Source organism: Muntiacus reevesi, chromosome 2, assembly GCF_963930625.1.
Source record: "Muntiacus reevesi chromosome 2, mMunRee1.1, whole genome shotgun sequence".
In the NCBI taxonomy this organism is placed as follows: Eukaryota; Metazoa; Chordata; class Mammalia; order Artiodactyla; family Cervidae; genus Muntiacus; species Muntiacus reevesi.
Genome location: NC_089250.1, coordinates 255,514,754 through 255,528,692, shown reverse-complemented (window position 1 = coordinate 255,528,692; position 13,939 = coordinate 255,514,754). Strand labels below are relative to the sequence as shown.

General features: G+C 44.7%; 1 protein-coding gene across 1 annotated transcript in view; it reads left to right on the top strand.

The window, feature by feature from the left end:
- The window catches only part of RHPN2 (rhophilin Rho GTPase binding protein 2), a 67,946-nt gene extending 55,194 nt beyond the window's left edge, over positions 1 to 12,752 (top strand). Inside the window, exons 10-15 of the mRNA XM_065925756.1 lie at positions 1,431 to 1,550; positions 2,958 to 3,152; positions 6,073 to 6,149; positions 6,442 to 6,588; positions 7,261 to 7,416; positions 11,271 to 12,752. Coding sequence (XP_065781828.1) covers positions 1,431 to 1,550; positions 2,958 to 3,152; positions 6,073 to 6,149; positions 6,442 to 6,588; positions 7,261 to 7,416; positions 11,271 to 11,531 — 956 coding nt within the window. The 3' untranslated portion in view covers positions 11,532 to 12,752. The remainder of the gene's footprint in view (positions 1 to 1,430; positions 1,551 to 2,957; positions 3,153 to 6,072; positions 6,150 to 6,441; positions 6,589 to 7,260; positions 7,417 to 11,270) is intronic.
- The last annotated feature ends 1,187 nt before the right edge of the window (positions 12,753 to 13,939 follow it).

The window sequence follows — 13,939 nt, the reverse complement described above, 5'->3', positions numbered from 1 at the left end:
GGGAGATACTCACCTCAAACACAAGATCTAAGGGGATGCCCGTGAACTCAGTAATTGAGATAATGTTTTAACACGTAATTGTAGATTACAATTATCCATGGCAAAAATCCATGGTGATATAAAACTTTATAAAGAAGACACCATAAAACTTTAAATGAAGACACCTTTTGGGACTTCCCTGGCAGTCCAGTGGTTAAGACTCCGTGCTTCCACTTCAGGAAGCATGTGTTTGATCCCTGGTCAGGGAATTAAGATCCCACATGCTGTGGGATTAATAAAAGAAAATGAAGATGCAGATAATAACAGTGGTATGCTGAGCCACATTGGAGCATGAAACAAAGGAAATTTGATGTTCATCATGAATATTTTTGCATTAATTTTGATACTTAGAAAATCATATTAAACTATCATATATATCTTGGTGGCTGGGTTTAGGGCACCTGCTTAAATTATCAGCCTAGGGTGAATGCCTCACTCTCCTCCCCCTAGTCTTGACTCTGATCTGAGGTTGTAGGTGGGGAAGGGACTTTTGTTGCAATTCGTGCTCATCAAGGCAGCCCTCCAAGTAATGGAAAGGATATCCTCTGGGGCTAGACTGCCTGGGTTCATATCTCAGTTCTGTCGTTTACTAGCTAGGTGATCTTGGGCAAGTTACTTAGCTGCTCTGTGCCTCAGTTTTCTCACCTATAAAACGGAAATATGAAGAGATCCTATCTCACAAACTGTCGTGAAAACTAAGTGCCTCTGTGCAAAGCTGAATAGTGCTTCATATGTGAAGGGCTGTCTGTGTTAGCTGCTCCTGCTGAGGTGATTATAATCTTTTGAGCAGGACAAGTTGGGTAAACCAATAGAAATACAGTGCTTCAGTCATTGAGGTAGGAACACAAATGGGGCAGAGGTTGGAGTCCTTTGGTATAGTCATGGAGGTTCCTCCGAGGCAGGCATTGCCATGTGAGTTAGACTTGGGACTCTGAGGGGGACTTTTCCAGTGGAACGAGGAGGGAGAGGACAGCTAGAGTGAGAACAGGATGTAACTGGGTCCTGGAACGGAGGCTGTTGAGGTAGCGGGGGGTGGTTTGGTGAGGTTAGGAATGGACATGTACCAGGGAGGGTGCAGGCAGGGAGGCCCTCAGAGGTTTAAGGCGGGGCTGTGCTTAGAGGTTCATGAAATGGGTGACTAGGAGGAGGTAGAGATCAGGGGCTCGGAGCCAAATCATAAGCCCCTAAAGTAAGACTGGCCCCCCTGCACAAAGACCTTGGGCTGGATTGCCTGGGTGTGGCCAGGGGTAGAAAGGAGACCTATTATCCCAAGTGCCTTGTTGAGCTGGGGACCTAGTGGAAAGCAGGATTTCTTAGTGGGTCTGTGGAACCGTGTATAAAGGCTGCGCCACAACCATGAGAAAGGATCTATCTTGCGGTTCCTGTTGCAGTGAAGCCTGGTGAAGATGAGGACCACCAGGAGAAGTGCCTGTCCCAGCTCTACAGCCACATGCCAGAGGGCCTGACACCCTTGGCCACCCTGAAGAATGTTCATCAGCGCCAGCTACTGGGTGCGTGTTGGCTCTCCTGCTCCCTCCCCCTGTGTCCCGTCTGACCCATCCAGCCGCTCCCACTCACCAACAACCCCAGACGGGTTGCCAGGGCAGGGCCTGAGGAGGAGGTCTTCCGAGTCATTGTAGCCGCTCTGGATTCAGAAACCAGGAGGCATAGTCCTCTAGCCTCAGCGGGCGTCCAGAGCTGTGTTCTCATGGGTTCTGTGTGCGCCCAACCCTCCCACAGCTGGCAGTCTTCCAGCTCCCTAGTGGTCAGGGGATGGCCCTTGGTCATCCTATTCTGGAAGCACACATTTCGTAGGCCACACTTAAGAACTGATAACAGACCTCAGAGCAAGTTTTCTGTGTCCAAATCTGAGTGCTTCCACTGCTCACCTTGCCCCCCACCCCACACATGCACTTTCCCCATCTCAGTGATGGTGACTCCATCTTTCTAGGTTTGCAGGTCAGAAACCTAGGACTCACTCGTTACCTTCATCTTTATTTCTCACCCACCTTTGATTAGCAAATCTTGTTGACTCTACTTAGAAAAACATTCCAAATCTGATCACTTCTTACCTACCACCCTGGTCCAAGCCATGCTTACATGGTGCCTGCTTAGTAGACATTGATGCGCTTAAACCTCACCCAAGCCTATGAGGTAGATGTGGTGTGATCCCCAGTTTTCATTTGAGGAGAGAGAGGTCCAGAGAGGTCACACAGGTTGCCCAGCTTTTTGCCAGGAGCCCTCATGCTCTGCTCCCACCCAGAGAAGGATAGGAGTCTTCACCTGCACTTCTGAGGTTGGACATGGTCAGGCCCCTGTTCCTCTCTGGTCTCATTCTCCGTCCTTCTCTGCAGCCTTCACTCTCCCCAGTGAAACTTCCAAGCCCCTTGTTGTCCTTAAACATTCAGGCATGCTCCTGTTCCAGGGCCTTTGCACTTGCTGCTCTTCTTCTAGTTCTTAAAAGTTAACCTCCTAAAAGGCCTTTTCTGATCACACATCACAGAAGGGCGACTCCTCATTCCCCATCTTCTCAAGTACTACATCTGCCTATTATTTTTGTTTCTGCTTTATTTTTCTCCAGAACTTTAATGCCACATGACCCATTATACATTTCTTTGCTTGTTAATTTTCTGTCTTCAATCACTATCTTGCAAACTCAATGAAAAGGCAAAAGGCTAGCTTTTGCTTTATCTCTAATGCCTAGAACATTTGGTAAATGTTTGCTGAATGATAGTTCTATAGACACAAGTGAGCACACTGCACACACATTTCAGAGGGACTGAAGCCTTCCAGGCAGATCCTTCAGGAAAGAGAATGTCCACCTTTCTGGGCAAATCCTTGGGCACTCAGGCTCTCCAAGAAGTACTCACGTTGCACTTTATTACATGTGACCGGTGGTGTTGATTTTCTGTGGGCAGGGAAATCCCATCTGTGCCGAGCTATTACCCACCACGAGGAGTCCATGAGGGAGGCCAGCCTGTGCAAGAAGCTCCGCAACATCGAGGTGCTGCAGGAGGTGCTGTCTGCGGCACACCAGCGGTCCCAGCTTAAGTACACTCAGCTCCGGGAGGACGATGACCTCCTGAACTTGACCGATGCTCCCGACATCATCTGTGAGTGGCGTGGGTGCCAGTGCAGAGTGCGCTGCATGAGAGGCAGGGCTGTTCAAGTGCTCATCCTGCAGTGGTGGGGGGCAAACCCTGGCTGTGTGGGGCGTTGGTACAGGGCCCTGTGCTCCTCTTGCCCTGGAGTCCTTGCCCTCTCGTTCTCAGATCTGGGGCCTCCTTTATGGTCTTTGTTGACGCTTTAGTGGCAGCTGACCCCCTCCTGCCCCTCACATCGCCACCTGTGATGTCAGGGCCCTGCCACCTTGGTGGTGCTTCGACTTTCCTTCCCACTCTTCACTGACTGCCTCGCCCAATCCCAGTCTCCCCTCTTGGCATTCTTGAGGGTCTCCTCTCCATGGTTTCCTTTCTGTAGGTTCCTTTCCTTGAAGTCTCATGACCTCCTCTGGGGTTGTAGCCATTACTGATAGTCAGGAGACTCCAGGAACTGCCTTTTACCTTGACATTTTCCCTATGCTCCACACCCACCCACATACCACCATTTTAATGGAAATCTGTACTTTGCTATCTGTCTGTTACCTCCAACTGCATGATTTGAAAGCCACCTGCATCCTTATTCCTCCTCCAAGGCTTGATCTTGGAAGGTGTTGTTTCACTGATCTGTGTGTCTGTTTTTGTACCCATGCTATACTGTTTTGATTACTGTAACTTCATAGTATAATTGAAATCAGGGAGCATGACTTCATGCTGGAGGTCTAGCTTTGTTGTTTTATCTCAAGATTGTTTTCGTTAATTGGGATCTTTTGTGGTTCTATACACATTTTAGAATTATTTGTTCTAGTTCTGTTAAATACGCCATTGGATTTTTGATATTGATTGCATTGAATCAGTAGATTACTTTGGATATTATAACAAAATCCACATATATATATTATATAAATAAATAAATATATATATATATATATAACAATGGGACATTTTAACAATATAACTTCTCTAGTCTACAGACATAGAATATCTTTCCATTTGTGTTTTCTTCAGTTTCTTTTATCAGTGTCTTATAGTTTGCAGTATAGAGCTCTTTCACTTCCATGGGTAAATTTATTCCTATGTATTTTATTATTTTTGATGTAATTGTAAATTAGATTGTTTTCTTAATTTCTCTTTCTGGTAGTTTGTTATTTGTGAATAGATATACTGGATTTCTGTTTATTGATTTTGTATCCTGCAACTTTACTGAGTTCATTCATTAGTTCAAGTATAGTCCGTGGGGGTCGCATAGTCAGATATGACTTAGCTACTGAGCAACAATTAGGGTTCCCTATTTGTGGTATTATGTCATCTGCACATGGTGACAGTTTTTCTCCCTTTCTGATTTGGATGCCTAATTTTTTTTTCCCTTGTCTAATTGCTATGGCTAGGACTTCCAGTACCATGTAAAATAAAAGTTGTAAGAGTGGGCATCCCTGTCTTGTTCCTCGTCTTAGAGGAGAACTTTTCAAGGCTTGTCATATATGGTCTTTATTATGTTGAGGCTCATTTATCTGTGGAATTCTTAGCCTGCACTGGGATCCTTTGATAGACACTGACTAGCCTCGTGGGAAGGGTTGGCTTGTTGTTGTTCAGTTGCTAAGTTGCGTCCGGCTCTTTGTGACCCCATGGACTCAGCATGCCAGGCTTCCCTGTTCACTATCTCCCTGGGTTTGCTCAAACTCATGTCCATTGAGACAGTGATGCCATCCAACCATCTCATCCTCTGTCACTCCCTTCTCCTCTTGCCCTCAATCTTTCCCAGCATCAGGGTCTTTTTCAATGAGTCATCTCTTCATATCAGATGGTCAAAGTGTTGAAGCCTCAACTTCAGCATCAGTTCTTCCAATGAATATTCAGGATCGATTTCCTTTAGGATTGACTGGTTTGATCCCCTTGCAGTCCGAGGGACTCCCAAGAGTCTTCTCTAGCATCACAGTTCAAAAGCATCAATTCTTCAGTGCTCAGCCTTGGTCCAAGTCTATGGCACTTAGACATCCAAATCTTATGGTCCAACTCTCACATGTGTACATGACCACTGAGAAAACCGTAGCTTTGACTGTACAGACCTTTGTTGGCAAAGTGATGTCTCTGCTTTTTAATATGCTGTCTAGGTGTCATAGCTTGTCTTCCAAGGAGCAAGTGTCTTTTATTATCATGGCTGCAGTGCCATGAATCTGATGATGGAGCTATTTAGCTATTTATGCACATGATTTGGCAAATCCACTTCTCACTGTGAAATCTTCACATTGCATGTTAATAATGAAAAGAGGAAGCACGTCTTGCCCAAAACTTAGTGTTGAAAGCATGGTATTTCCCTAACAGCCACACCTGAAATTTAGGTTACTTCTCAGTAGGATTTTATGAGTATCAGAGGATGTCCACTAGAACAAGGGTCCCTAGCCCCTGGGCCACAGACCGGTACCAGGCTATGGCCTGTTAGGAAACAGGCCTTCCAGCAGAAGGTGAGCAGGAGGCGAGCCAGCAAAGTCTTACCTGTATTTATAGCTGCTCCCCACTGCTTAGATTGCTGCCCGAGCTCCATCTCCTGTCAGATCAGCTGCAACATTAAATTCTTGTAGGAGCATGAATCCTAACCCTAAAGTCAAGGCAGAATATCCTGAGATTGCCATAAAATAGAAATAAAGTGCACAATAAATGTAACACACTTGAATCATCCTGAAACCATCTCTGCCCCCTGATCCATGGAAAAATTGTCTTCCACAAAATGGGTCCCGAGAGCCAAAAAGGCTGGGGATGCTGCACTAGAACGCAAATAAGCTCCCTTGAAGGCAGGGAATTTGTCTTATGCCACTATCTGTCCCCAGAGCGGGCTATAGCTCATAGTAGATACCCAAGTGGACTTAGGCCTGAGTTTTCAAAAATAACTTTCAATTACAGAATCATTTATGCTTTTACTTTTAACCTTCTTTTCCAGCTAAAACTGAGCGAGAAGTTGAAATTATACTCCCACAGTTCTCTAAAGTGACAGTAACGGACTTCTTCCAAAAGCTGGTATGTTGAACATTTATTTCATAATGACTTGAGGGGAAGGCTGTTTTATAAGTTGCAAGTATGTAGAGATGCTATATGACATAATTTTGTTTTAAATATTATCGATCTTTTAGAGAAAATGGCAATGAACTTTCTTGTATGACTTTGTAGCGTAGACTATTGCAGATGGTATCATGAGTCTCTTGAGCAGAGCCAAATGAAATCTGAAAGGATGACAAGGCATCATTTCCTTTAGCTTTCAAATGCCTGACTCAGCCTTCAGATCCTAACCTAATGATGCTCTATTCCCAAGGGTCCTTTATCTGTGTTTTCGGCTAACAAGAGATGGACGGCTCCTCGAAGTATTCACTTCACTGCAGAAGAAGGGGACTTGGGGTTCACCCTGAGAGGAAACTCCCCAGTTCAAGTCCACTTCCTGGATCCCTACTGCTCTGCTGCGGTAAGCATGAATCCTTTTAGATTGGAAGCAAAACTCACTGGCACCTTTGCAAACAGTCAGTCTGGTAAAGTCCAGAGTTAAGTGTTAAGTGTTAGTTGCTCAGTCGTGTCTGACTCTTTGTGACCTTAGGGACTGTAGCCCGCCAGGCTCCCCTGTCATGGGATTCTCCAGGCAAGAATACTGGAGTGGGTAGCCATTCCCTTCACCAGGAGATCTTCCCAACCCAGGGATAGAACCTGGGTCTTCTGCTTTGCAGGCAGATTCTTTACCATCTGAGCTACCAGGGTAAAGAGTGCTGCCCACACAAATATATGGGGTGATTGGGTTTAGGGTTCCTCTGTGTAAAAGGACTGTTTTTATGTGAAAGGTCTTTCATACCTTTCTTGCCCAAAGAGAAACAAATTAATTTTTGCCTTTTTTTCTTTTAAATTGGAGTATAATTGCTTTACAATGTTGTGTTAGTTCCCGCTGTACAACAAAATATATCAGCTATTTGTATTCATGTATCCATCTGTCTTGGGCCCCCCTCCTACAGCCTCCACACCCACCACAATTTTTGCCTTCTTGAAGTTAACTTACGCAGATAACTATTTTGTTAATGAACTTGGGAACTACTTCAGGGATTTTGCTGAACAGAACATTGACCTGTATTGAAATCATATTTTTTTTTAGGCGGCAGGAACCAAGGAAGGGGATTATATTGTTTCCATTCAAGACGTGGATTGTAAGTGGCTGACGGTGAGTGAGGTTATGAAGATGCTGAAGAGCTTTGGCCAGAACGACATTGAGATGAAGGTCGTGAGCCTCCTGGATGCCACGTCGTCCGTGGTGAGTGCTGATGACCCCGGCAGTAAATAGTGATGTGGAGTGAAGTCAGGGTGAGTCCAGCCTCGGAGGTTTTTCCCAGGACCCCTGCCTCCTGCCTGCATTTGTAGCATGCCACAAATGACTGAGCTCCCAAGTTTGTCATCACTGAGAATGCGTTCAACTTGGGTCAGAGAAATCACTGGAAAGCTTTTTTAAAAACTTAAAGATAAAAGAACCAATTCATCTACCTTCCTGATTAAATTCTTTTCCATTGCAAAAGTGATACATACTTATGGTTAAAAAATATACATATTCAAATAGTACAGAAGGTGTGTGGAAGATGCTCTTCTCAGGCGTGTTAGCACTTTCCCTGTGAGATCCCGGGACGTGTCTGAACCTGTGCAAGTTCACATGCACAGTTCTATCCTTTTGTGTCCCCAAGGGGGAGGAACTGTCGCAGTCACGCTCTTCTGTACTCGCTGCTTTTACTTTTGTACCTTGGATACTTCTGGTTAGAACAGTTTGCCTTTATTCATTTGGCAACTATTGATTGGGCATCAGTTGTATGCCAGGCCCTTCTCAGGTGTTGGAGCGCCAGCTGAAATAAGGTAAGGTCCTACCCCACAAAGCTGGCAATAAATAAGTAAAGGAGTAGTTGTGATTTTGGTAAGTGCTGTGAAGGAAATAACATATGTAATGGGCTAGGATGACGGGCTGGGAAGGGCTCCTGGGCAGGGCCGCACTGAGGCTTGAGTGTCAGGAGGAACCAGCCATGTGAAGAGGTATAAGCAAAGCATATGGGGACTTCCCTAGTGGTCCAATGGTTAAGACTCGGCACTTCCAATGTAGTGGGTGCAAATTCAATCCCTGGTTGGGGAATTACGATCCCACATACCACGCAGCAAGCATGCCCACACTCCCACCCCAAGAAAAAAGAGCATATAGACAGAGGCACCAACAGGTGCAGTTACCAGACCTCCTGGCAGGGAGCTTCACTTGCTAGAGGAACTAAAAGGCCTTTCAGCTGGAGCATCATGACAAAGGGCCAGCGTGGTGGGAAATGAGGTGGGAGACAGGCAGCGCTTCCTTGGCAGTGAAGTTTGAAACCTTTTGAGGTGGGGAATGATGTGCTGTGGTGTTTAATGTAGAAGGCTCTCTTGCTGCCTGGAGGCTGACCATGTGGCTGCAGAGCGAGCTGGCCGTGGCAGTCACCCAGGCCAGTGATGTTAGCAGCTTTACCCTAGGGGGAGACAGTGGAGGTGGAGAGAGGTGGATGTGCCTGTGACTTAACCTGGAGGTAGAGCTGACAAATTTGTAGATGAGTTGTGTAGAAAAGATGGCAGACAGAGGGAGGACTTCTTGATTTTTGGCTTGAACAACTGCATCATTTTTCATTATGATGGGAAATTGGGGCCGGGGGTGAGGGGGGCAGAGGAGAGAAAACACACGTGCTGTGCTGTGAGTGTTTCATGTGCATGAGATACTCGAGATACATCAAGGTGACGTAGGCAGCTGAGTAGTCACGTCTTTAGTTCGCGGAAAATGTCAGAGCTAGAAGTAAATATTTGAGGATCATCAGCTTAGAGATGATGTTTCAAGCTGTAAGACACTAAATGAAATTACCCTTGAGGGGCTGATGGCTGAGGACTAAACCTCGAAGAGACACCACAAGCATCTGGGGGTCAGGAAGATCCAGCCATGTGAAGGGTACAAACACATATGGGGGACTTCCCTGGTGGTCCAGTGGTTAAGACTCTGTGCTTCCAGTGCAGGGGATGCAGGTTCAATCCCTGGTTGGGGAATCAAGATCCCCAAGTAGGAGCGAAAGGGAGTGCAAAGTAGGTGCGAAGGTGGGATAAAAAGGGGCTTCTGAAACCAAGAGAAGAAAATCCTGCCAGAAAGAGTGGTGGTTTGTGTTGAACACAGCTAAGAGGTGGAGAATGAGGTAAGCAGAGCTGTGTTTGTTGTGCCTGGCAGCAGGGAAAAGGGACACTTCCAGTTTTGGCCACACCGCGTGGCATGTGGGATCTTAGTTCCCCCAGGGATCAAACCCATACCCCCTGCAAGGGCAGAGTCCTAACCACTGGACCGCCAGGGAAGTCCCCCAAAGGACACTTTTTCACGGGGAAATGGCAACAGAACTCAGACTAGAGACGGTCAGAGACTGAATGAGTGTGTAACTCCATTAAGAAATGTTCAGAATAGGCAGATTCATAGAAACAAAATGTAGGTTAGTGCTTGCCAGAGGCTGGGGCACCAGGGAATGAGGAGAAGTTGCTGACAGGTACAGGGTGGGTTTCTTTCCCCTTTTTTTTGGCCACGCTTTGTGGCTTTTGGGATCTTATTTCCCCATGAACCCAGGCCACCACAGTCAAAGTGCCAAGTCGTAACAACTGAAGCACCAGGACAGTCTAATGGGCAGGTTTATATTCATAGAAAAGAGAGAGGCATCTTCATCCAGAGGTGCCAAACTTAGGAGGGACATTTTATTGTGAATTCCCCTCCTTTCTTGCTGCATCACTCAAACTCCTTTCCTGGATTTATATTACGAACAATGTGCCTAACGGCTTCAGATATATATTGTATGTCTGCTTATACATACAGCCTGATTTCAGTGCCTGGAACAAGGTAGATGGTCAGTAAACATTCTGTGAGCAAAGTAATCTCAGTGTTAGGCAAACCTTAGAAGCACGTGATAACTCACATGGAAGTCTTTAGAAAACAAATTCCTTCACGTTTCTCATTTGAGTCCTTCACAATCCTAAAAAAGTTAACAGTGGTGTTGAGTGGGCATGGAGTTCACTTGGGGAAGATGGATAATTTCTGGAGGTGGGTGCTGGTGATGGCTGCATAGCAGTGTGAGTGTACTTAAGGCCACGAGTGGTTAAAATGGTAAATTTTATGTTTATTTCGTCAGTTTAAAAAACTGGAAAAATTTAATCATAACCTTGTTACCATGGATTCTGTTGTCTTTAAAGAGAACGCGCTTAGTCACTCAGCTGTGTTTGATTCTTTGCAATCCCATGAACCGTAGCCCACCAGGCTTCTCTGTCCGTGGGGTTCTCCAGGCAAGAATACTGGAGTGGGTTGCCTTTCCCTTCTCCAGGGGATCTTCCTGACCCAGGGATTGAACCCAAGTCTCCTGTATTGCAGGCAGATTCTTTACCATCTGAGCCGCCGTATCTACTGGTGTGGGCTGAAATCCAGGATACATTAAGTGAAGAAACCAGGGTGCAAACCCGTGTACATGGTGTATTCTTAAGGAAAGACAAATGATGCTGTATACTTAACACATATCAATACCTGTATATGAATGTTATTTCTAAAAATGTAACAGATAGTGGTTACCTCAGTGGACAGGACTAAAAGGTGGGAGGGACACCTACTGCTCACCTGATGCATTTTCATATTATTGACCATAAGTGTGTATTACTTTTTCAAATGTAATAACCTTTAAAAGGGAGTAGTGGTCCCCAGCCTAAATGACTACTATTGAGCATATTCCTTAAGAATTGTCCTTGTTCTTAAGAACCTAATCCTATATCAGCATTAGTCACTGAATCTCAGAAATATATCACTTAAAGAGGATGCCGTGAGTGCAAAATGTGAGTCTCAAAACTTGGCAGTCATTTCTCTGACATCTTGATTTCTAACCATTTTTAACTACACTTTAAAAACGGTTAAATGGGATTAACCATTCTTTTCATTATTTAAATCATGTATATAAATTGCTTCCTATAACAGAAAAATATGTCTGCCTAAAATAGTCATTTCACTATAATCACAGCATATCAAGACTGGTTTTGAGAATAAAAAGAATTCATTATTTGGAAGATAAAATAACCATCTAACTGTTCTTCTTTTTCTGTGTACAGCATAGTAAATGTGCCACATACTCTGTGGGAATGCAGAAGACTTACTCCATGATCTGCTTAGGCATAGATGTTGATGATAAAACTGATAAAACCAAGAAAATCTCGAAAAAGCTCTCGTTTTTGAGCTGGAGCACCAACAAGAACAGACAGAAGTCGGCGAGCACCCTGTGCCTCCCGTCGGTCGGTGTCGCGAGGCCTCCGGTCAAGAAAAAGCTCTCCTCTCCCTTCAGCCTTCTCAACACCGACAGCTCTTTGTACTGACGTGAAGAAGCGAGAGCGCTGCTCGTGCGGACTGGGCCTTCGCGCTTGTGCCATAGAGGAAGAGTTCTCAACATTCTCAAATCCCATTTTCTCGTAGCATAAACATACAATTGATATGTCCTTGAGTGTAACAAGAAGCCTCTAAAAGCTTGTGGAAAACAAACTTAATTAGGGGAGTCTCACCGTACTGCTGCAAGTTATTTATTATATAAAGTATTGTAAATAGAATAACGTGGAAATATGGCTGTTTTTAAAGGCTAGAATTAGGACTCTTAGTTACTTACTGTCAGTTCAATTAGAATTTCCTATGTGGGTCCTATTAGTAAGTTTTTAGGCTTGGGTGATACATAGATTAATTCCTTAACTCAGAATTCAGATGACCCCAAATTCAGGCAGGGGGAGGGACTATAATGCTAGACTAAGTGTTATTAAAAACTGTTCCAAAGACCTGCTGCCTAAGGGGGAATCATTAACCTAGAACACGATTTTACTATTATTTCTAGATAATATGAATGCTATTTCCAGATAAAGTCTAGTGCCAAATTTGTCATGACTTTAGATTAAAAAAAAAACATTTAGGAGCAGTTTTTCTTCCATTTTATGTCACTTAAAAGTCGCTAACACAGTGGCAGTGTTAGATGAAAATGCCGTCTACAAGGTAGATAATATACTGTTTGATACTCAAAACATTTCTCATTTTGTTTAAAGTAGAAAGTACATAATTGTATATTTTAAGAGTCTTTAGGAAGGGTTAAAACATTGTACAAGGTCAAGATGTAAATGACTCAAGTCTAGAGCTCTATTTGACTTTGTAAAATGACATTGGTTTGTTTTGCTATACATTGGATGACACAGTGATTCTAAGATTCACTGTTGACATAGTATAAGTTAGATAGCTTCTACAGATATAGCACTGCCATGTCATTTTGAGAATAAATGAACTTAAAATATTTTGTAGTGTGTAATGTCAAAAGGGAAGCAAGCATATTTGGGAAAGTGTATCCACTGTTCTTACTGGTATTTTTGTATAAATATTTAAATAAATTCATTTGCCTCAGTTAATGGTTTCCACTTTGATTTCACTTTCATTCTCTCCTCTTTCAAATCATTTTTACCCTAATGCACAGAAGTTTTATTGTACTTGATTTTTAAAAAGTTTGGACTTTCCCGGTGAAGCAGTAGATAGGACTCTCCCTGCCAATGCAAGGGACATGGGTTTGATCCCTGGTCTGAGAAGATTCCACATGCGGCAGGGCAACTCAGCCCCTGCCCCACAACTACTAAGCCTGTGCCCTAGAGCTGGGTGCCCCAACTACTGAAGCCCAAGTGCCCTAGAGCCAGGCAGCCAGAGCTCCTGCAGCCTGCACGCTCTGGGGCCCTCGAGCCACAACTAATGCGCCCTGCAACCCAGACAGCATAGTAAAAAGCAGAGACGTTACTTTGCCAACAAAGGTCCGTCTAGTCAAGGATATGGTTTTTCTAGTAGTCATGTATGGATGTGAGAGTTGGACTATAGAGAAAGCTGAGTGCTGAAGAATTGATGCTTTTGAACTGTGGTGTTGGAAAAGACTCTTGAGAGTCCCTTGGACTGCAAGGAGATCCAACCAGTCCATCCTAAAGGAGATCAGTCCTGGGTGTTCATTGGAAGATCTGATGTTGAAGCTGAAACTCCAATACTTTGGCCACGTGATGTGAAGAGTTGGAAAAGACCCTAATGCTGGGAAAGATTGAGGTCAGGAGGAGAAAGGAACGACAGAGGATGAGATGGTTGGATGGCATCACCGACTCAATGGACACGAGTTTGGGTAAGCTCCAGGAGTTGGTGATGGACAGGGAGGCCTGGCGTGGTGCAGCTCATGGGGTCCCAAAGAATCAGATACAACTTAGTGACAACTGAACTGATGCCACACTATGCAAGCCTGAGCGCCCTAGGGCCATCAGATCACAACTACAGAGTCCGTGTGCGGCAACTACTGAAGCCTGTGCGCCACAAGAGAAGCCACCACAGTGAGAAGCCTGAGCACCGAAACGAGAGAGCAGCCCCTGCTGTCTGCAGCTAGAGAAAGCCTGTGTGCAACAAAGTCCCAGTGCAGCCGAAGATAAGGAAAGAAATATGCAATGTGTATGTCAAAAAAAGGTAATACAAAAAAAATCACTGGGACTTCCCTGGTGGCCCAGTGGCTGAGACTGCTCTCCCAAAGCAGTGGGCCCAGGTTCGTCCCCTGGTCAGGGAACTAGATCCCACATGCGGCAACTTAAGAGTCTGCATGCCACAGGTAGAGATCTAGTGTACCATAACTAAGACCCGGTGCAACCAAATAAATATATATATACATATGTTTTTAAAAATTACTAACATTTCACAAAATAGGACTTTGGGAGCTTTCAAGATGTCTTAGTGTCCTTGT